This window comes from Schistocerca serialis, chromosome 2 (genome assembly GCF_023864345.2).
Source record: "Schistocerca serialis cubense isolate TAMUIC-IGC-003099 chromosome 2, iqSchSeri2.2, whole genome shotgun sequence".
NCBI classification, from domain to species: domain Eukaryota; kingdom Metazoa; phylum Arthropoda; class Insecta; order Orthoptera; family Acrididae; genus Schistocerca; species Schistocerca serialis.
This window is the reverse complement of record NC_064639.1, coordinates 709,004,570-709,028,992: the sequence shown is the minus strand read 5'-3', so window position 1 is coordinate 709,028,992 and position 24,423 is coordinate 709,004,570. Positions and strand designations below refer to the sequence as shown.

The window sequence follows — 24,423 nt, the reverse complement described above, 5'->3', positions numbered from 1 at the left end:
TGTTAAGTTGTATATGCACTTACATATGTAACCTTAAAGCTTTTTACTCTGTGAACAGTTGCATATGCAGATGAACTTCCAATACATCTAAATTCAGTTTACCTTAAAACCAAGTAATAACAATGTCTAACACACCAAGACAGAAATCAATCGTGCAGTAGAACTATTATCTCTATAACTGCAGCCAGAGACTGTTTAAATTGTTGTTATAATCATCAGTTTTTCATATTTTACCTCATAAGTGTTAGTAACCATAACTGTCATTGTTTCAGTCCATATAATAGTTCTGCAGTTTCTATTGATTGTACAAAGTGTGCTTTGTTGTGTTTCACACCCTTTCAGAGAATGTCCACAAATTTCTCACAGACACGGAATTTGTCTGTGTTACTATGAACTGATAAGATTCCATTGCACATGATTACATAATTGGGGAAATATTAATGTCATAGGTTTAAGAAAAAGCCAGAAGCTACAATGATTTACAACAACACAATCTTTGGAGTAGGCATTTAGATTACTTTTGTCACAATTACAGCATAGATGCTGATCGTTGGCAGTTTCCCCCGCCCCCTTGAGGAGAGTCCCCCTTGGGGAGAGTAACTGCTTTGGATTAATGTGTTCTTTAAAAAGTTTGCTGAGGCAGGAAAGTTACAATATAAAATTAAGACTTTATTTATAGGAAAAGGCATTGGTCCCAGCATTTTACACCGTAGTCCAGGTAAGATTGCTAAACAAAAGAGGGGAAAATCTTGGTAGTCATCAGTTTTTAATATTATTGATGATTTATTTTGTATTTCAAAGTGACTGGACTGTGATCATTCACAAGTATGTAGGGAGCAGTGTGTAATCATGTCCAGCATATTCTGCAACAACAATAGTAGAACACACCCATAGTTCATAAATTTGTTGCAGTCACAAATTCCAGTGTTTCCCTTGTCAAAGATGATGTGGGCCCAACCTGATGACCAGATCAGAAATTGAAAAGTTATGCTGTTTTATACGTCACTCGTAGAAATAAAACAAAAAAGAATTCAGTTTTCCCCGAATAGAAAACTTTGTATGTAGCAGTATTGTGTGCCAATGTAGTTACTGTAGTGTGTAGCTAAAGTACAGAGAGGAAAGTATGTAGGATGTGTGCCCATCCTGTTAGCCGTGCTGTCTAACACACTGCTTTCCTAGCAGGAAGGCGTGCTGGTCCCCGGCACAAATTTGCCTGGCGGATTAGTGTCGAGGTCCGGTGTGCTGGCCAGTCTGTGAATGGTTTTTAAGGTGGTTTTTCATCTGCCTTGGCCCTTATTCTGCCTCAGTTACATTATGTCGGCGATTGCCGCAAAATCAGTGTCTCCATGTACGCAATTACTCTGCCAAGCAAACATTTGGGGTTACACTCATCTGGTGTGAGACATTCCCAGGGGGGTCCACTGGTGGCCAACCGCTCAGTAATCCTGTGTTCGGTGTGGGGCGGTGGTGATGTGAGTGGACTGCTGTAGCCTCTCCGTCGTTTCTAGGTCTCCAGTTCAATACAATACAATGTAGGATGTGTGAACTAAAAGCAAATCTGTGCCCCTTATTCACTTGCATTAACAATTTTCAGTAAAACTGAATATATGTCCTTATTAAAATTCAGCTTTTGCAGAAAATACCAACTATTAAGGGCAGAACAAGAATAAAGTTTGCAACCTGTAACCTATCACTCCAAAAAGTCTCAAAACTGGATTAATAAAAAACAGAAAAAAGTTAATACTTCAGGTATTCTACATAGTTTCCCACCACTTGAGTACAATGCACAGCCCATTCATACAACCATGTGAAGCCATAAGAAAAGGTCCCCTTTGAATGATTATCAACTTGCATGTCTCATTGGCTTGAATGTCAGGGTGGTGTTTTACTTTCATGTGTGTTTATGGCGACTTCACTGTCACACCATGAGTAGGGAACACTGTGTGACAGATCTATCAGTTTTATGTGGTCTAAGTTACTTTTACTGTTCTTCTTCAAATACAGTCGCCTTTTCTTTTTGATTTCGTGATCCAGCTACTCCATAGCACAATCTTACATCAACTTATTCTTCTCAACTTCATCTCCAAGCAGGATGATGCTGTAAGAGTGTATCTCACTCTTTCCAGCTAATGAATGATGATCATGTCGTCAACAATTATCTTCTATATTGTTTCAACTGTTTACATAAATTGTGAAGACAGTTCTGATTATCGATGACTCATAACTTCAGACACATCATTCAGTATGTCTGGCCACACTGAACTCAATTTAAGATCTAAGAGCCTTGCTTTGTCTCAAACATTTACATCTTAGTACTTCGATTTTCTCTTAGATGTTCATGACACCTTCAAGGGGTGCCTTTAAGAAATACGTGTCAATGTTCAGCAAATGTTACTGTGCTCACCACACCGCACATGTTGCCCCTGCTGCGTCACGTTGCTGCATATCCATCATCTGCACAAATCAAAGATTGAGGAATGCACACTATTTTTTCATGCTACATAAAATGTTTATAGACACAACCATCTTTTGCCAGCATGAGGGCCTTCAGTGGAAGATATGTCATTTTTACAAATAATCTATGTTACGCTACATTGATTATGTCGTCAGTGTGTGGACCTTTCATGTGAATGAATGCACTTTGCTGTTTTGTAGTAGTTTTGTACTGATAACGCCATGAGTTCTCACCTATGACAGTATTTTCTAGAAAAGAACTGCCCTCATTTTACATTTCAGTCAAGTCGCAGCAAGTGCCGTCTGCATTGTTTTTGTTCAGCTATCGAGGTGTTTGGGGCAGAATTTTACACACACTTTGCCATTGTTTAAAATGTTCTCCAGAGTGTGCGAACACTTGGTTTAGAGATGTTGCTCTGCTGTGATTTGCGAAACAATATTGTTGACACACTATGGCTTCACATCCACTGTTTAACACTGCTTGCAGCTGACTGGTTGAATGCACCTCTGTTGTTTACAGTTGTTAATTAAAGCTGCCACTATAGTTCCTGCTCTGTTATCACTTCTATACCAGGAATAAAATCAGTCTTGGAACTTTTGGGCTGACAGAAAATGTTCTATTTCTTAGGCAGCTTTACAATTTAATGCCAGTGCTGATGGATGCATCATGAAAGTAGTGCAATTTGACTGGAAGGAAATGTTATTATATGCATTGAGACCGAGAGCAAATTGATTTTCACTTGTGTAAATGATAATGGAATTAATTGCAATATAAATTACACCATTATGTTTCATATTGTCATTCTCTTCAGTGATTCTAGTGTGCTAAAAGATATGCACAAATAAAAAGATACTTAAGAATATCTTGTGATGTCTTCGTGACCTACAGTCCTGATTTTGTCTTTCTAAGTACAAGACTGAGATAATGCATATATGCATGCGGGGGTGTATGTTTATTCCTTTGCATCTGTGTACAATTAGTTTCACCTGGTGGTCACTGCACAAAGCCTAGGCTTTGTAAAAAAAAAAAAAAAAAAAAAATCCCAGGTTAGAATATTATTTGTATTCTTATGTTATTTGTAAATCTTACCCCAAACAACCCAAGTTGTTATAGATGAATTTGTTGTGTTATTGAGTTCAGTTGGCAGCAGAAATTGAGTGAGCCAAAGGACAATTAGTTATACAAAGTTGTCTAATCTAATAAAAGGATCACACTGCATGTTCTGAAGATTACTGAGTTCATGTTCATTGGCTCACAGCCAAAAAAAAGTGGTCTTACCCACTGTTGGAACATTCAACAAGGTGTAACCATTTGGAACAGAGGAAAGTTTCTCATTGGATTTCTCATGCAACATTCACTTGTTGTAAACAGAATTGTAAGATGGTCATTTCAGTGGTTGATATTACTTTAATTTCCAAAAAGGCTCTGTATGAATTGAGTTACATCATTTTACATTTATGGCTTACTCTCCAACCCTGACCATTTGTTGATTCAGCAGCTTTAGACATAAGAGAAGCTTTACATAAGTTTGTGGTGGTTTGGGCCACCAGTGATTGTTCAGAAGAAAGGTAGAGCATTAGCACCTGGAGAAGACAGTGGCCATTTGTGTGGGAGCTCTGATTGTGTGAATTTTCTACATCTGATGGACTGATAGCTGAATATATCTAGCTATCTTTTTCACTGTGCTTGTCTGTGACTGAACCCTCCTTTATGTAGTGAATAGCAATCTACCATTTCCAGTGGTTGGTATTCCATCCTCGATTTTACATTGTTTGATTCAGATGAAGAAAACATGTTTTGTAGTGTAAGAAGTACTGAGTAGCGTATGTGGTATACCCAGTAAAGCATTCTGCATACTCTTGGAAAGCATTCTGTATACCCTTGGAAATGGATCACTTGTTTCCTCTGAAGATCATAAACAAATGTCTCCATGCCATGAAGGTTTGCAGGTGGTGAATAACATGTCACTTACTGAAGCCAGAATTCAGAGTTCCGAGAAAGGTTGCTTGAGAGGGTTACTTCTTACAGATAAAAACAAACACTTGTAATGATATGTTAAATGTGTGTGTACTAATTTGAACTAGTTTAAATGGATCCATGTCGTTTGTTGGTGTACACTAAAGAATTTTTCATTGCATACTCGAATGCTGTTTTATGCCATCCATAAGGTTTTGAAAGAATAAACAAACTGTTGAAGTGGAATCTGTCCGAAATATTTATCCACCATGTGCTAACCTTGTTTATAAGATGTCCACCTCTGACACATCTAGGAGTGTCCTCAGTCTCAACACTTTAGTGAAGTACAAGATTGATTAAATAAATACCAATAAACTGAAACATTGGTTAACAAACTGCATTTTAGTAGAAAATTCCGTATTTATGACTGTGCTGGTGCAGCACTTGCTTTATAAACGTCACATTGTCGGTAGCGTAGTTTTTATGTCATTGGGAATGGTAACTAAATGTAACCCTGTTGTTCTCTTTATTTTCTATAAATAAAGTTGAAATAATAAACCATAGTCCTTAATCCTATAGTTAAATATTGTTTGAGGAAAACTAAATTTGAAGTAATTGAGAGACTGTTTGAAAGTTCCTTTTATTTTGTACTTAATGTGAAGAAAAAGCTGTGAGAAGCAAATTAATACTGCTTCATCAATTACTGATTTTAAGCTCCTATGTTATATTACCAAGAGTCTTTGCAGAAGCCTTGTACCTATCTGTTATTGAAGCTGTGTACAACTTTGTCGTCTTGAAATCACTGGTCAGCAAACACACATCTGTGAATTGGGGAACATTGTTTGAAGTCTTTGTATGATTAAACAATGTTGTTAATTATTAAAAAATAGTACAGAGGTTTCTTGTCTTGCAAGCAAATAAGTGTGACAGTTTAAACAGCTCACCTTTTATGCTTCAGATTATAGGCAGTTTAAGTAACAATTCAGCTGTTTGTTGTAACACAACAGAAAATGTCATATATATTGACCCAACAGTCTTTCAACAGATCGAAAAACTCAGCAAAGAATAGCATTAATGTACACCGAGGGGTCAGCAAAGAAGAAACACAGTTGTTCCCATCACCCCCACACGTTCCCCCTTTTGAAAGTCCCACAGCTTGGCAGCACCATTGATATTTAATCTTTGGCAGTGCCTTCATCAAGAAATCATCTGGCTGCTTGATGGTTCTGATCTATTTGATGCTGAACTTTCTCAGATGATTAGCTCACAAATATTGGTGCCTTATATCACCGTGTTTTGTTAGTGTGATGCAGACTGTTGTGACTAAGTGCAGTGGCACCCCTTTAATCACAGAAAACACTTATTGGTTTCCCGCATTGTTGGACATTCATTTCATGGGGTAATCCTTGAAGATATATTGTTTGTTGTGCTGCTGTTGATAGGGTCATATACAGGGTTATTACAAATGATTGAAGCGATTTCACAGCTCTACAATAACTTTATTATTTGAGATATTTTCACAATGCTTTGCACACACATACAAAAAATCAAAAAGGTTTTTTAGGCATTCACGAATGTTCGATATGTGCCCCTTTAGTGATTCGGCAGACATCAAGCCGATGATCAAGTTCCTCCCACACTCAGCGCAGCATGTCCCCATCAATGAGTTCGAAAGCATCGTTGATGCGAGCTCGTAGTTCTGGCACGTTTCTTGGTAGAGGAGGTTAAAACACTGAATCTTTCACATAACCCCACAGAAAGAAATCGCATGGGGTTAAGTCGGGAGAGCGTGGAGGCCATGACATGAATTGCTGATCATGATCTCCACCACGACCGATCCATCGGTTTTCCAATCTCCTGTTTAAGAAATGCCGAACATCATGATGGAAGTGCGGTGGAGCACCATCCTGTTGAAAGATGAAATCGGCGCTGTCAGTATCCAGTTGTGGCATGAGCCAATTTTCCAGCATGTCCAGATACACGTGTCCTGTACCGTTGTTGTTGTTGTTTTTTTTTTTTTTTTTTTTTTTTTTTTTTTTTTTTTTTTTTTTTTTTTTTTTCAGAAGAAAAAGGGGCTGTAAACTTTAAACCATGAGATTGCACAAAACACGTTAACTTTTGGTGAATTGCGAATTTGCTGCAAGAATGCGTGAGGATTCTCTGCTGCCCAGATTCGCACATTGTGTCTGTTCACTTCACCATTAAGAAAAAATGTTGCTTCATCAGTGAAAACAAGTTTCGCACTGAACACATCCTCTTCCATGAGCTGTTGCAACCGCGCCGAAAATTCAAAGCGTTTGACTTTGTCATTGGGTGTCATGGCTTGATGGCTTGTAGCAGTTGTAAACGGTAAGGCTTCTGCTTTAGCCTTTTCCGTAAGATTTTCCAAACCGTCGGCTGTGGTACGTTTAGCTCCCTGCTTGCTTTATTCATCGACTTCCGCGGGCTACGCGTGAAACTTGCCCGCACGTGTTCAACCATTTCTTCGCTCGTTGCAGGCCGACCCGTTGATTTCCCCTTACAGAGGCATCCATAAGCTTTAAACTGCGCATACCATCGCCGAATGGAGTTAGCAGTTGGTGGATCTTTGTTGAACTTCGTCCTGAAGTGTCGTTGCACTGTTATGACTGACTGATTCAGTGAAATTACCGACCCAGCTAACTTAAAATACAGCTATTGTTGATAGAGATCTGATACATAATCGGCATCACAGAAGCCTTCAATTTGTTGCTTCATATTAGGTCATCTAAATACACTATCCAGTGGCAAATTTTTAATCCCTTCAGCACTCAGTCTAAAAAACACTAGAATGTTGCTGGTGCATTCTTCAAAACGAATGACATTCCTCTACACTGAGAATGTTCCCAAGGTACTGGAAACACAGTCTTTGATCTATCCTCTGGATCAACTCCAAATGATGGTATCTACTCCTCAAGTCCGTCATCTAGAAATAACGGCACTGCCCATGATTATCTACATCTACATGACTACTCTGCAATTCACATTTAAGTGCTTGGCAGAGAGTTCATCGCACCACAATCATACTATCTCTCTACCATTCCACTCCCGAACTGCTCGTGGGAAAAACGAACACCTAAACCTTTCTGTTTGAGCTCCGATTTCTCTTATTTTATTTTGATGATCATTCCTACCTATGTAGGTTGGGCTCAACAAAATATTTTCGCATTCGGAAGAGAAAGTTGGTGACTGAAATTTCGTAAATAGATCTTGCCGCGATGAAAAACGTCTTTGCTTTAACGACTTCCATCCCAACTCGCGTATCATATCTGCCACACTCTCTCCCCTATTACGTGATAATACAAAACGAGCTGCCCTTTTTTGCACCCTTTCGATGTCCTCCGTCAATCCCACCCGGTAAGGATCCCACACCGCGCAGCAATATTCTAACAGAGGACGAACGACTGTAGTGTAAGCTGTCTCTTTAGTGGACTTGTTGCATCTTCTAAGTGTCCTGCCAGTGAAATGCAACCTTTGGCTCGCCTTCCCCACAATATTATCTATGTGGTCTTTCCAACTCAAGTTGTTCGTAATTTTAACACCCAGGTACTTAGTTGAATTGACAGCCTTGAGAATTGTACTATTTATCGAGTAATTGAATTCCAACGGATTTCTTTTGGAACTCATGTGGATCACCTCACACTTTTCGTTATTTAGCATCAACTGCCACCTGTCACACCATACAGCAATCTTTTCTAAATCGCTTTGCAACTGATACTGGTCTTCGGATGACCTTACTAGACGGTAAATTACAGCATCATCTGCGAACAACCGAAGAGAACTGCTCAGATTGTCACCCAGGTCACTTGCATAGATCAGGAACAGCAGAGGTCCCAGGACACTTCCCTGGGGAACACGTGATATCACTTCAGTTTTACTCGATGATTTGCCGTCTATTACTACGAACTGCGACCTTCCTGATAGGAAATCATGAATCCAGTCGCACAACTGAGACGATACCCCATAGGCCCGCAGCTTGATTAGAAGTCGCTTGTGAGGAACGGTGTCAAAAGCTTTCCAGAAATCTAGAAACACGGAATCAACCTGAGATCCCCTGTCGATAGCGGCCATTACTTCGTGTGAATAAAGAGCTAGCTGCATTGCACAAGAATGGTGTTTTCTGAAACCATGCTGATTACGTATCAATAGATTATTCCCTTCGAGGTGATTCATAGTGTTTGAATACAGTTTATGCTCCAAAACCCTACTGCAAACCGACGTCAATGATATAGGTCTGTAGTTCGATGGATTACTCCTACTACCCTTCTTAAACACTGGTGCGACTTGCGCAATTTTCCAATCTGTAGGTACAGATCTATCAGTGAGTGAGCGGTTGTATATGATTGCTAAGTAATCTGAAAGGAACCTAATCAGTATACCATCTGTACCTGAAGACTTGCCCGTATCAAGCGATTTGAGTTGCTTTGCAACCCCTAAGGTATCTACTTCTAAGAAACTCTTGCTAGCAGCTGTTCGTGTTTCTAATTCTGGAATATTCCATTTGTTTTCCCTGGTGAAGGAATTTCGGAAAACTGCGTTCAAGGACTCCGCTTTAGCGGCACAGTCGTCGGTAACAGTACCATCAGCACTGCGCAGCGAAGGTATTGACTGCGTCTTGCCGCTTGTGTACTTCACATACAACCAGAATTTCTTTGGATTTTCTACCAAATTTTGAGACAATGTTTCGTTGTGGAACCTATTAAAGGCATCTCAATGGTTTCTGTGATGTGTGGACTGAAGTAAGCACATGTTGTTGTCTTATTGTTGCAGTAAGTGACTGTAGCTGCAGCAGCCTTACTTGAACTGTTTGTAGACTTTCTTTGTACAACCACCCATCCCTCCCGCCTGTGGGCTACTACTCTCCTCTATTATGCCATCAGCTACTACTGATTTATATGCTCTTCTAAAATCAGTTGCAGATACCTTGGTATTCTTCCCCTCAGATGCTTAACTTTCTCATACAATGCAGTCTCAGCAGCATCCTGTGCCGTTTCATAGCTTACACCTTTGTGCAACAATCTTCCTCTTCTGGGATTGCTAACATTACCACTAATGTTCCCTTTAACAACTCAGCCTACTCAGTGCCAAAATTGTCCACTTTGATGGGTATTAGCTTGCTGCCATCTTTTTCTGTACACATCCAATACTTTATCTTAATAAACAACATGCCGTATCCAACACATCACTATCCTCCTCTGTTTCCACTACACACAACGTACGAACTGCTAAGTCAGGCTCCACACTCATCCACAGCAACTTTTCAGTGCCATTTGATTAAGCCTTAATGTCACTGATCGTGGTTTAACAGGATTTCCTTGTTCAACAGATGCTCCTCGCGACAGTCACCCTTGGCAACAGCTTCCCATAGGTGGATGTCTTCCCACTAAGTTCCACCACACACAGTTGGAGGTCAATTATGGCACCATGCTGATGGAGAAAGTCGAACCCTAGGATTGTGCTGTAACCCTCGCTTACATGAGACAATGCTTCTACACACTGCCTCAATGTGGTTGCCTCCAATTGAAAACTCACCATTACCAAGCCCATTGGCCATATATCATTATCATCCACCTCACGCAAATTATAATATGGTTAGTCCTATTGCCTCCTACCCAGTAAATCTCTCGATGCCACTGAAATGTGCATTCCTATGTCCAACAGAAGCATATGCTTTTTACCATCTATTACACCCGCTATGGCAAGTTCTGCATCTTCAGTCATATTTACTGCATTTCTTTTTGCTAGGAAGGCTGTATGGCAGTTCTTGGGTCCCAATTTCAGTTTAATGGGTGCTTATTAACACCCACACACCACCCCTGCTAATATTACCAAAATACTGTCAATTGTTCTTACCACCCATATTGTTCTGTTGTTGGCAGCATTACCTCTGGGTATGCCCCATAAGCCCAAAATTAAAATATCTTATATTCAGAGCAATCACTTTCATTGATCTTTTACCTTGGTTGCAACATCAATCTCCTCAAATTCCATTGCTAACCTAACTGGTGCATGGAGATTCCTAGGTGGACCAGTGTGCGTCATCCTAGAGATTTGTGGTGCTAAGCATGCCAGGAAAGCATAGTGTGCCCTTTGCTCAGCTTCCTGTAACACCACCTGATTTGCCTCATCACTTTCCATTAATTCATACATATACACATTAAATTTCCTTTTCCTGTGTGCCAAATTCTGTGTGGCTTCATTGGGCCTCTTAGCAGTTATACTTAACTGCTCAGGAAAAAACTGCACACAGTTCTGCTTCTTATCTTTGCATCAGTCCTTGACTGCGCTGCTCAGAAGCATCCCCCTTGTCTAGTGGCTCCATGCATTGTACAAAGGATTTCGCTTCTCTTAAAAGGCACAATTTTGTAGCAGTACTCATCCAGTGAACCCCCTATTTCAGCCAATGACAAAAGATCCCTCCTCAAATAACGCATCAGATGACCTACTGGAAAAGGGAGTAACAAGGTTTGCAACTCCTAGATGTACTTCTAGACTCTGACATTTCAACAACCACAACTCCTTATCCTTCTGTGCTAGCTTTTTGTTCACAAATGTTTTGTCTGCTCTCAACTGCGCTGCCTCATTCACTAATGATTGTATAGCTGCCTGATCGATGTGTGCCTGGTTCTGCAATTGCATTGCGCTTACTCATGCTCATGAATTCCATAATGGCCACCCAACAGTAAAAAGAACAGAAGACGCTTTAGTTAATAACACTACCACAGTTATTTCTTATGGCTAGTCATGAGTTAATCATCGACTCCCCATATTGCGTAACCATGTGGCCAAAATGACGACGCATAAAACAAACTACTGCCACAGATTTGGCACCATGGGCAGAGTGCCCAAGTAAATTTCACTGTGCACATTGCACGGGCTCCAGTCACAGATCCTTAAAATTCCCTTCACTTTGTGACATCCAAGGTTCCTCCAGCCTCACAAAAATAACTTTGCAGTTATGATGGCTCGTAACTCTTGACCCCACGATCGTCACAAGAGCACAAACAAAGAGTTTCACTCACCCGTAAACAAAGGTTCTGTTGGCTTCAGTTCAAATATCACACTGCTGGTACCATCTATTCTGTCCATTGGTGGTCCCAGTGACAGACTGGTAATTGAGAGAAATACTTTATTATACTTCAGTTACAGAACTTGTCACTGTCAGTGTGATATGGACATGCCCCACTCCAGCACTGTGGGCCGGCAGTGGCCAGCAGATGGCTGGCTTCTGCCCCATGCAAAGAAGTGCATCAGAGTCTTGCTGTGCTGACACCTGTCTGGCAGCAACCCAGCAGTCCATCAGTTGACGAAGGCCATGACTCAGCAGTCCTCTCCTTCTTGTGCTGCTACTGCTTTCCACTTTTGAACACCCATGCTTAGGTGATTCAGGCCTGGCTCGCATTCACGAAGTCGGTGAGGGAAGACTGCTGTGCACAAGACATGACCCGCTGCCTCCTTGGCAAGACTCTGGCCGCAACAAGTGCGAAAGGCAAGTCAGCAGTGCTGTGACACTTAACTCCCATACAGTGGACTTTGAGCGAAAGGCAAGTCAGCAGTGCTGTGACACTTAACTCCCATACAGTGGACTTTGAGCGAAAGGCAACTGATGCGACACAGTCTCAAAACCGTTGGTGAAGCTGGCAGTGCCCAGTTCCATCACCTACTGTAGCCCTGGCATCGTGATAGTGCTGCAGGACTTAGAATGAATCTGCCTCAAAATTCTTGGTTAGTTATACTGCTCTGTGGTGTCATGTAGCTCATAATGTGGTTCTTGTTCTGATGTGGTGACACATTACTGCTCACACTGGCTATTACTGGTGCACAGTGCAGATTCCACTGAGCTGGGCTGGGCTCATCTCACAATCACATTGCACACATGTTGCTGTAACCTGTGTGTCGCCACATTGCATTTACCAGATAGCTGAAAGTTTTGCGTGGAACTAGGTAGCTATGTTTCACATTTAATTTTATATACCCTAGATTTTTATAGTGAAATGTGTACTATAGTTGATGAGAATATAACAGCTATTAATAAAACCATAAACTTCCAATCCCCCCCATGAACCATGGACCTTGCCGTTGGTGGGGAGGCTTGCGTGCCTCAGCGATACAGATAGCTGTACCGTAGGTACAACCACAACGGAGGGGTATCTGTTGAGAGGCCAGACAAACGTGTGGTTCCTGAAGAGGGGCAGCAGCCTTTTCAGTAGTTGCAAGGGCAACAGTCTGGATGATTGACTGATCTAAGGGCAACAGTCTGGATGATTGACTGATCTGGCCTTGTAACAATAACCAAAACGGCCTTGCTGTGCTGGTACTGCGAACGGCTGAAAGCAAGGGGAAACTACGGCCGTAATTTTTCCCGAGGGCATGCAGCTTTACTGTATGATTAAATGATTATGGGGTCCTCTTGGGTAAAATATTCCGGAGGTAAAATAGTCCCCCATTCGGATCTCCGGGCGGGGATTACTCAAGAGGATGTCGTTATCAGGAGAAAGAAAACTGGCGTTCTACGGATCGGAGCGTGGAATGTCAGATCCCTTAATCGGGCAGGTAGGTTAGAAAATTTAAAAAGGGAAATGGATAGGTTAAAGTTAGATATAGTGGGAATTAGTGAAGTTCGGTGGCAGGAGGAACAAGACTTCTGGTCAGGTGACTACAGGGTTATAAATACAAAATCAAGTAGGGGTAATGCAGGAGTAGGTTTAATAATGAATAGGAAAATAGGAATGCGGGTAAGCTACTACAAACAGCATAGTGAACGCATTATTGTGGCCAAGATAGATACGAAGCCCACACCTACTACAGTAGTACAAGTTTATATGCCAACTAGCTCTGCAGATGACGAAGAAATTGAAGAAATGTATGATGAAATAAAAGAAATTATTCAGATAGTGAAGGGAGACGAAAATTTAATAGTCATGGGTGACTGGAATTCGAGTGTAGGAAAAGGGAGAGAAGGAAACATAGTAGGTGAATATGGATTGGGGCTAAGAAATGAAAGAGGAAGCCGTCTGGTAGGATTTTGCACAGAGCATAACTTAATCATAGCTAACACTTGGTTTAAGAATCATGATAGAAGGTTGTATACATGGAAGAACCCTGGAGATCCTAAAAGGTATCAGATAGATTATGTAATGGTAAGACAGAGATTTAGGAACCAGGTTTTAAATTGTAAGACATTTCCAGGGGCAGATGTGGACTCTGACCACAATCTGTTGGTTATGACCTGTAGATTAAAACTGAAGAAACTGCAAAAAGGTGGGAATTTAAGGAGATGGGACCTGGATAAACTGAAAGAACCAGAGGTTGTACAGAGTTTCAGGGAGAGCATAAGGGAACAATTGAAAGGAATGGGGGAAAGAAATACAGTGGAAGAAGAATGGGTAGCTCTGAGGGATGAAGTAGTGAAGGCAGCAGACGATCAAGTAGGTAAAAAGAAGAGAGTTAGTAGAAATCCTTGGGTAACAGAAGAAATATTGAATTTAATTGATGAAAGGAGAAAATATAAAAATGCAGTAAATGAAGCAGGCAAAAAGGAATACAAACGTCTCAAAAATGAGATCGACAGGAAGTGCAAAATGGCTAAGCAGGGATGGCTAGAGGACAAATGTAAGGATGTAGAGGCTTACCTCACTAGGGGTAAGATAGATACTGCCTACAGGAAAATTAAAGAGACCTTTGGAGATAAGAGAACCACATGTATGAACATCAAGAGCTCAGATGGAAACCCAGTTCTAAGCAAAGAAAGGAAAGCAGAAAGGTGGAAGGAGTATATAGAGGGCCTATACAAGGGCGATGCACTTGAGGACAATATTATGGAAATGGAAGAGGATGTAGATGAAGATGAAATGGGAGATAAGATACTGCGTGAAGAGTTTGACAGAGCACTGAAGGACCTGAGTCGAAACAAGGCCCCTGGAGTAGACAAAATTCCATTGGAACTACTGACGGCCTTGGGAGAGCCAGTCTTGACAAAACTCTACCGTCTGGTGAGCAAGATGTACGAAACAGGCGAAATACCCTCAGACTTCAAGAAGAATATAATAATTCCAATCCCAAAGAAAGCAGGCATTGACAGATGTGAAAATTACCGAACCATCAGTTTAATAAGCCACAGCTGCAAAGTACTAACACGAATTCTTTACAGACGAATGGAAAAACTAGTAGAAGCCGACCTCGGGGAAGATCAGTTTGGATTCCGTAGAAATACTGGAACACGTGAGGCAATACTGACCTTACGACTTATCTTAGAAGAAAGATTAAGGAAAGGCAAACCTACGTTTCTAGCATTTGTAGACTTAGAGAAAGCTTTTGACAATGTTGACTGGAATACTCTCTTTCAAATTCTAAAGGTGGCAGGGGTAAAATACAGGGAGCGAAAGGCTATTTACAACTTTTACTGAAACCAGATGGCAGTTATAAGAGTGGAGGGACATGAAAGGGAAGCAGTGGCTGGGAAGGGAGTAAGACAGGGTTGTAGCCTCTCCCCGATGTTATTCAATCTCTATATTGAGCAAGCAGTGAAGGAAACAAAAGAAAAATTTGGAGTAGGTATTAAAATCAATGGAGAAGACATAAAAACTTTGAGGTTCGCCGATGACATTGTAATTCTGTCAGAGACAGCAAAGGACTTGGAAGAGCAGTTGAACCGAATGGATGGTGTCTTGAAGGGAGGATATAAGATGAACATCAACAAAAGCAAAACGAGGATAATGGAATGTAGTTGAATTAAGTCGGGTGATGCTGAGGGTATTAGATTAGGAAATGAGACACTTAAAGTAGTAAAGGAGTTTTGCTATTTGGGGAGCAAAATAACTGATGATGGTCGAAGTAGAGAGGATATAAAATGTAGGCTGGCAATGGCAAGGAAAGCGTTTCTGAAGAAGAGAAATTTGTTAACATCCAGTATTGATTTAGGTGTCAGGAAGTCATTTCTGAAAGTATTCGTATGGAGTGTAGCCATGTATGGAAGTGAAACATGGACGATAAATAGTTTGGACAAGAAGAGAATAGAAGCTTTTGAAATGTGGTGCTACAGAAGAATGCTGAAGATTAGATGGATAGATCACATAACTAATGATGAAGTATTGAATAGGATTGGGGAGAAGAGAAGTTTGTGGCACAACTTGACCAGAAGAAGGGATCGGTTGGTAGGACATGTTCTGAGGCATCAAGGGATCACCAATTTAGTATTGGAGGGCAGCGTGGAGGGTAAAAATCATAGGGGGAGACCAAGAGATGAATACACTAAGCAGATTCAGAAGGATGTAGGTTGCAGTAGGTACTGGGAGATGAAAAAGCTTGCACAGGATAGAGTAGCATGGAGAGCTGCATCAAACCAGTCTCAGGACTGAAGACCACAACAACAACAAACTTCCAATCATTGTAGATGGGCCATACCAGTCAACTTATCAAAATTAAATAGTGATTATCCACAAAAAAAACCCATCTGGTCCATTCAGCTAGTTCGGCACAAAAAAATCATAAACATTAATTTTTATTAACAAAAATAAAATGGCACCATATTAAACACAGGCAAAGTATAACTAAAGAGGTAAAGTGATGACAAATTATGCCACACAGGTATAGTGATCGTGATTCATCAGTTTCTGAACAGATAATTCATTATAGATATGGAAATTCACAAATAATTTCTGGTATCATAATCTATTGGATATTGACTCAAATCATTCCTTTAAGAGATTATTAAGTCTACTTGGTTATGAATGAAATTCACATACACCCAGTTGCCAGGAACACAATTGTCGAAACTATTTATTCCATGATAGTTGCATGAGAGGCCAGCCATGAAAATGGCAAACTATTTACGATGTCACCAAAGAAAAAACATTTGTTTTCAACAATTTACGTAAGTTTCACCACTTTGGATTTCTTAACACTTGTAAGAATGTCTTAGCTTGTCTGATTGTCACAAGAGTTATTTCATGCCTGTTTTAATTTTACTATATTAAAGCTGAAATTTCAACTTGTAAGACAATAAGTTTTAGCACTTTCTGGTTAATATAGTTTCTTACTGTGTGTTCTTTCTAGTATATAGTACATTGTTATAATTCTTAAGTGATTCACTATTTGGAACTTCTCTTCTGTAGGAACTGTGGACAGTCTATACCTCAGTGAAGTCAGAAAGTGGAAAAGGTGCCCGTATGCCACCGCTGGAGGTGTGTGTTGTGTGTGGACAGGTTATCGCCACAGATGATGCACGACAGCACAAGGCAGCACACCATCTGGATAACCAGTTTCCAGCTCTCGGCACTCATAAGCCTGGGACAGTAGCTGCTCCATCGACGACTCCCACCTGGGTTCGGAGGCAATAGCCATTTGTAGCGTTGTCTGTTATAATGGATTGTAGAGAGTACAGTTGACTGATGTTATGCTCAAATTTCCCATCTGCCCATGTCCTTCAAAAGGTTTGTTACCACAAGTGATTTGTCTGATTCACATGATACTTTGGTTGGCACGACAGTAAGGACTGCAAGTGATTCTTGAGGACTGTGGTACTTTCTTTGCTGTGCAGCACCAGAATTTGTATTTGAAATATCTGTTGGGTAATTAAGTCCAAGTGCAATGGGTCCATTATCTGATATTAATGCCATTTTTCTTCTGTTTGCTACACAATATCTGTGTAAAGTGAATGTGTATTGGTAAGTTCATGCATATTTATTGTCTTTTTTTGTTATTATTCTGGGAATTTTTCTAGAAATACAAAACCTTGCCATTTAATGTAATATTGTATCCAAGAGCAGTCGTAACAGATAAATGTGTGATATATCAGTGAAAAATAAAACTTTTTTATATTAATAGCCCTATTTTTAGACATGAAATGTAAGAAGTCACATGTGTTGCTTCAGTTCACATTACAAACAAACTAAACAAAATGTGTGCAAGTAGTGAAGTTTGTTTAATATCACAACCCTCTCCGAAAAATATTTTCACCAACTGGAAGTGTGGAGTATACCAATTATTTAGTTTTACCTCTTAGTGATATTTTGGAAACTGCTATTGTCAGTGGTTAAGTTTTTAGTTTTTCTCTGCACTCCTGTTTTCAAACATGAGAAGTATCAGAATTTCCTTTCATTCCCTATTATTTTCATTACTTTTACAAACAGTCTAGTGTGTGAGAAAGGATTTAAGGGAGAGGAGACTATAAAGTAAACAAACGAACATTCTGATTTATGAAATGCTATAAGAGATTTGTACAACGCTACTTCTATTTCTTGGGTTAGCTGTTAAGATGTTTTTTTGTTTTATGTTTTACTGGTAGTCTAGCACCAACTGACCGTACTGAGATTTGACTATATTCCTTAAGAGTACATTTGTTGTGTAACAGAAAGTTGTGCTGTAAAAGCAGCATTCTTCAATAATTGCTGTGTGGGGGGGGGATTTCAGTTGGAGAGCTCCCCACCTCCTGTTCAGACATAGCAACAGAATGGTCACTCCACTGCTTGGTGTGAATTCTTACGTGCTTCGTTGCTCCAAGTGGTATTTTAATTAATGCTGATTAACCATTGGACATTTGTTTCAACCTGTTGATAACAAAGCAAATATTCTGAGCTGCAGCTGTTCAAATGTACTACACTTGTCTCTCAAGAGTACTGTGGCAGATGAAATGAAAGAAGGTATTTTATCACTATGTGCCTAAATTGTTCATTGTACCATTTCAGCCAAAGTTTAGGCTACTGCTGATTTGCCATTGTTGGAGAATGAATGAGGGCTTTGTCTTGTAATGTATTTCTATTGTTGTTTATACTATATGTAAATATATACATAAATAATTGTTGCATAACATTTGTTCTAAAAGAAATTATTTTAAACCTGATTTATTTATTAAATAAAAGTAATATTTCTGTAATTGTCACTTGCTTATTCTTATTCTTATTCTCTCAGTTTCTCTCAAATGAATTTACACATGTGTTGCCAAAGAATCCCACACCCCTCTTGATATGAACTGCACCACACAGGAATAACGGACTACAAATGGAAGCTAGTGCCGCAACTAACCATGGAGCTAATCATTGATCAAGTGTGGTGCTGCCAATGCCTTCTTCCGTGTCATTCATCTTAAGAGTCATCAGGAACATGGGTAATCATCATCATGTTGTAGCTACAGTATAATTTGTCAAAGAAGGGCACCTACTAGTCAGCTTGCCGCTGCTTGTTTTTGTGGCTCACTCTAGAAGTGTTGGAAACATTGGGTTCCACTGCTCCACTGAACGTTGCTTAACAACCTACCCTCTGTTTCATGTAAGTGATTATAATTTCTTGAGCAACGTTTTAGAAATGGTAACACTACTACACACATACTTTACTCTCCAACCAGTCTCAAGTGTAAGATCAGGTAGGAGCTCATTAGTCATACCATTTCCACAGTCTGTGGATCGTTTGTAATTCACTACATTGAAGTGTAGTGTGGCTCTTTAACAATTTGAGGAATGAAATAAAGCAACTGTTGTGGTTGTAATTTTCCAGAAAAACAGGCATTAATACTTGAGCCCTTAGTTCAGAGGTCACTACTCAAAGATCACATGAGCTACAATGTTCCTAGCGTAATAATCAGGAGATCTTAATTTGATGTGCCTCTCCTAAAAATCAAAAACTTAAAAGTTTTACACTTTTCAGGTGTTCAGTTTTTTGCAAATATTAGTATATGTCATCTAGGAATAGATCTTGGAAGACTAGATTCTACCATTTTCTTGGAGTTGGTTGTATGGGGGAAGGAGAGATATGGTACCTTCACAAAGAATACTGTTTAAATCAAATAGCTGGATAAGGACTGCAGAGAAAGGTAAATACACCAAAGTAGCATAACAGAATCCATAAAAATGAATATTAAGAAACCATTGGAAAAGATGTCAATGGCTAATGGCTTTCATCTTTTCCATATACATAAGATTAAAACAAAGTATCATGCCTCCTCACATCACAATGTTTTCCTCCTGTGCAAACTCCCAAAATCTCTGCAGTTTCTTCGTCCAGTTGACAGCAAGACATGTCCGGCAAACTTACATATTTTATTACTTGACCATGTCATTTGTGGCATAAATACTTAATGTAAGTTTTTAATACCTTGCAATCTACTTACAGTATTATATTCATCGTATTATGATTTCATTAACTGCCTGTGCATAATTCTTAACTGCCTATTCCCTATGGTCCCTTTTAATTAGTCTTCTATGCTGTAATTCATGACTATTTAATCATTAATTTTTAATGAGCTTCATCCCCATAATACTTTGAAATCCTGAGCCCATTTATGGCTGATTGTCTCCTTCAGTGGAATCATGAGCTATATTTATACATTTTTCATTCATAATGAAAATATGTGGCGATGTCCTTGTTAAATTATTACGGATTGGAACACACACTGGAAAACAATTCAGAACTCAACAACTATGTAATGAAATTGTTTCACATTAGGTTACTAGAGTATTTCATTTCAATACACATGAAGTCAGCAGTAGAGTAGCAATATAACCAGTCCCTCATCAGCAAGACAGGAAAATTTTGGAGAGGGAGTGATATCTTTTTGAAAGAAAAATGCAATCCTCAACTGCAAGGAAAATGGAATGTTACTTGTAAACTTATTGTGCAATATCTACTGGAAATTACTTGTTTTTACTGTTAAAATACTGTAGGTCATCCACTGTAGTGAGACAAGAGTGGAAAAACTGGGATGTCCGTGGAAACAAAACTGAGTTCTGTCAACGAAAGATTAGTGTGTACAGCATACGATTTGTGTTCTTGCTCTGTGATGCAGCAGCACATTTGCAGGTATCCTAAGCTGGGGTCAGTTGCCTGAAAGTCAGTGTGGCACACAGGTATTAATTCACTTTCTACTGTAGGTACCTCTGTGAATAAATTTAAAAAGTATCTTGCTCTTAATTTTGAAATGTCCAGCCGCTGTCCACTCTTCCCATTCAAACCCACATTATTACAAGTCCAGTAGGACATGTGAAGCACTTGGAAAAACTGAGTACTGTTCAGTATGGGTGAATGACTGAATTACTTTGTTTACACGCAACACAGCTTGCAGTATACGAATTTTGGAAACTAATTTTATGTATTAGGTTTGATTCAATTTTGTTAGGCTAATCAAATATCAGGTTCCAAGTGTCAGTTATGTTACACAAATAGTATCTGTCAGTAATCAGTTTTTATGATTTAGTCAGCACGCAGAAATCAGGTTATCAGCAGTCACTTTGTAATAAATCGGCCTATTTGTGTGTGTGTGTTGCTTTTTCAAACCCCACGATTAATTTTAACCAAATTTGGTACACAAACAGCAAGCTTTGAGTATCAGCATGTGGATTTTATAACCTTCTAGCACCAATAAGTGGAAATGTAGCAAAAATTTGTGCCTTCAAGCCCTGCCATATAGCCTGTTTTGCATGATTGGCATGTTGTGTGGTTATAGTATTGGCCTGCTTTATTGATGTGCTATGCAGAACAGCCTACATATGAGGGGCAAGAAGTGGTTGTCCAGCCCCTGATGTGGAGGCTGCACTGAGAAACTTGACTGTTGTGGGAGTAATATCGCCCTACTTTATCAAACTATTTTGTGGGGACTAGACATGAGGATGAGCACAGATAGATGAAGGCGGAAATAAATAGAGGAGGAAATGGTCAGAGAGAGGAGACTCGGGTGAATGGATAGGGGGAAGGTGGCAGGAGGGGATGTAATCTGTAGCGATGTGTGGGTTCAGAAGGCAGAGGATGAGAGATACAACAACAACAGTTACGTGAAAACCTTTTACTTAAGTAAATGAGTTGGCGAACACACTTGCAGCGAGATCCAGTGTGTCTGAATGCTTAGCCAAGCCAATTATACTGTAATCTCTGATAGAGGCTGCGTATTTGCAGGTGTTAACACAAAACTGAATGGGACCTCTTATCATCTTCGATAGTGGCATTGGTTGCAGCGGCGTAGGAGGGTGTGTCCACAAGACGGTCATCGGTTGACAGCTGCATTTGCTATGTGGCTGCCTCATAGCTGTACTGCAAATGTCTAGTGCCAACCTTTGAATTACGAATAGACAAGCATGTTTTGGTGTTTATGGTGAACGCCTACACATTCCATCCCCTCAGACCTCCTCACTGTCAGTTTCTGGCTTTGCTGGTAACGGGGGGGGGGGGGGAGGGGGGGGGGGGGTCTTGACACAGGTGTCACTGAGGAGGCAGGAGCCGGAACCATGGTCATTTGCCTTGCAAATGATTAGGAACACCGGCCAAAAATCCAGTCATAGGATGTACACCCTTCATCTAGACACGCAGCATCTTCTGGAATTGGCAATGACACAACGGCAACTGTAGGTCCTTGTAAGCATGCAAAAAATTGGCAATACAGGGAGAACTAGATCTCCACACCACTCTGTGGTGGTGATGTTGGCAACGGTGCGTCTGTCTTTGGGTTCCCTGTCCCATGCGTGCAGTGCTGGACGTGAGGGAGGTGAGGGCGACTGAGACTGCAAGATTGTGCAGGGCTCCTCCTCTGAAACCAAGAAATCTGCAGCAGGATTATACGGTTTACAGGAGTGTAGCTGATTCTGATGCCACCTGTGCAGCCCAGGTGACTCTGTACGAGATAGTGTGGCCCAAGACTTGAGTGATGATGCCCCATTTGCAGCATCTGTTTCTGCCAAAGACATGATCATTAATGTTAAATGTAATGTGTTGGGGATGAAGAGCTGACCGCAGCACTTGATGCAGCGGTGTTCTGTGTCTGCGTCCATGCAATAGTTCAGCAGGTGACTTGCCATTGAGTGGCCAGGTATGGTATCAAGGCAGAAAATCACCAGAGCGTGCTCCCATGTGTAGGGGGATGTAATTTGTCCATTTGTTGCTTAAGTGTTTGGGAATTTTTCCATCCTGGAGAAAACCGGGAAAATCCCGGAAATTGTTTAGAATTCCTGGAATTTTTCATTGTTTTACTTTTCAGTTAAATTTTTTTGATTTTGACTGGTAAGAACCAATACTCTTACAAAGGATATTATTGTACCCCGCTATTGCAGAATGATACTGCAGCAACAAAACATGAACGGGAGAAAAAAAAAGAAAATAAAACTTAAGTTGCAAAGGAAATGCGCCATATACAACAACAAAATAGTGCTCATACAAGCGTCTGCCAACAGTAAAGTGTGTCAAAGGCTTTACGAACACTGTGCAATGCTTTAGAACTACATATTACCTCCGATGAGCGCGACGTGAAAACCGTTTAAATTAGATTCGTTTGAGCAGTTGTGGGCGGGCTCTTGCTCATGCGCAGTTGTGTTGCGTATCAGTAATACCTTCTCCCGCTTCTGGTTACAGAAGTGTGGCTGGGCGCCACTACTTAACATTGCCCCGGTTCGGAAATATCCTAGATCCGGGGCTGATGCACAGAGCAGTCAGAGTTGTAGTGGAGAGCTGGGTCGTCTCCAAGTGATTTTGTTGTTTCCTCTTCGTTTATTGCTCTCACCTTAAATGATAACAAAACGGATTTTTGTGGCTGGGAGCTATCAAATGAATTAAAATACATTCGCATAATTACGGCAGGCTAAAATATGTTATTAGTTTCAGATTTTATTTCCACCTTTCTGACAGTCAAGCATTAATGACATTACAGAACAATGAAGTTATTTTTGCTGGTTTGCTAAAGAGATTTGGCTTTTATTAATCCCTTCTACTGAGGCAGTCAATTTATTTGAAAGGAAGTGTTTAATTTCACACTATTGGCTAGTTTCAACTGTTCGCTGCATTTCGAGTGCACATATGGCATTATGCTATTATAAAGAACCAAACATGAGTACTGGTAGTCCAAGAAAATTTACATACGGATGTGCATTTTAAGCCGAATTATGCACTTTAGTATGGTTCGCGAAATCCCGACGCTCTTGAAGTATCCTTTGATGTCTTGTTTCTTTTATGACATAATGTAAGATCTTCTAATATCTTACACGTACGAACATATGGGCTACCTGTGTCATCGTAGCTGCGCAAGCGCGGTGACGCCAGTTATCTGGCGCTTTCTTGCAACTGTTGAAACGAACCTATTTGTAACAGGTCGCGGGAAAATATTGCGAATGGTGGTTTGCAAAGCATTACATTCAAAGCAGGTTTCCTTTAAGCATTTCGAGCCCAGGAGATGAGACATTTGCGTCGTTATTAAAAATTTTACTGGCACATTTGTGTGTGTATCTTAAAATGCAACAAGCGCAAAAAAGATCAACATATGTGGAAGCTTAGCTTCTCTTCCAACTTATTAATCTTCGAGACCAATATTATATGTGAATGCTATGTATATTAATTTAAGCCATTAACTTTTCTTATTTGTGTATTTGCGCTACTTAAGAGTGATCTTGCTATTGGCTGACTACATCACGTCTCCTATTGCTGTCATCAGCTGGCGAGATCACGTGAATGAGCTATGACGTTTACAAAATGCGCATCACAATATCTCAATTTCGATGCTTCGGAAATTGACATGCGTTATTTGGTGGAATTCAAATTTATACCTTCGTAATTCAAAAATATGCAGCGTACACGTTGCTGCACATCAAAGGTCTTTAAAAACGTGTTTTTGCCCCCTGAGTTTCGTTTTCTAAAGTGCCGGGAAATTCCACGTCGGTATATAAAACCATAAACATTCAAAGGATTGATGACTTACAGTGCCGACGAAGAGTATACTGTCACTTAACCCTTTCAGGGGCAAAATAAAAAAAATTAAATTTTAATTTTTCCTTGTTTTTATTGTATTAATTTTCATACAGCGAGACAGAAAAATGTAAAAATTAAATGAAATATACATAAACTGAACACAGGGTGGTTTCAAATGGAGCCACTGCCCGCTAAATGCAATCACTTTTGAAGATACAGTAAAAAGCAGTACCTTTCTGCAGATAAGCATAAGGCTACCTGGCAGTGACTACATGTCCATCCGCTTCTGTGGGATTCTTTCTTTGTGCTGCAGTGCACACAGCGCCTTGAGGTTCCATGTT

General features: G+C 40.1%; 1 protein-coding gene across 1 annotated transcript in view; it reads left to right on the top strand.

Annotated features, from left to right (window-relative positions):
- The window catches only part of LOC126457881 (E3 ubiquitin-protein ligase ZNF598), a 92,813-nt gene extending 74,511 nt beyond the window's left edge, over positions 1 to 18,302 (top strand). The window contains exon 7 of the mRNA XM_050094550.1: positions 16,543 to 18,302. Within this exon, the coding sequence (XP_049950507.1) occupies positions 16,543 to 16,767 (225 nt within the window). The 3' untranslated portion in view covers positions 16,768 to 18,302. The remainder of the gene's footprint in view (positions 1 to 16,542) is intronic.
- The last annotated feature ends 6,121 nt before the right edge of the window (positions 18,303 to 24,423 follow it).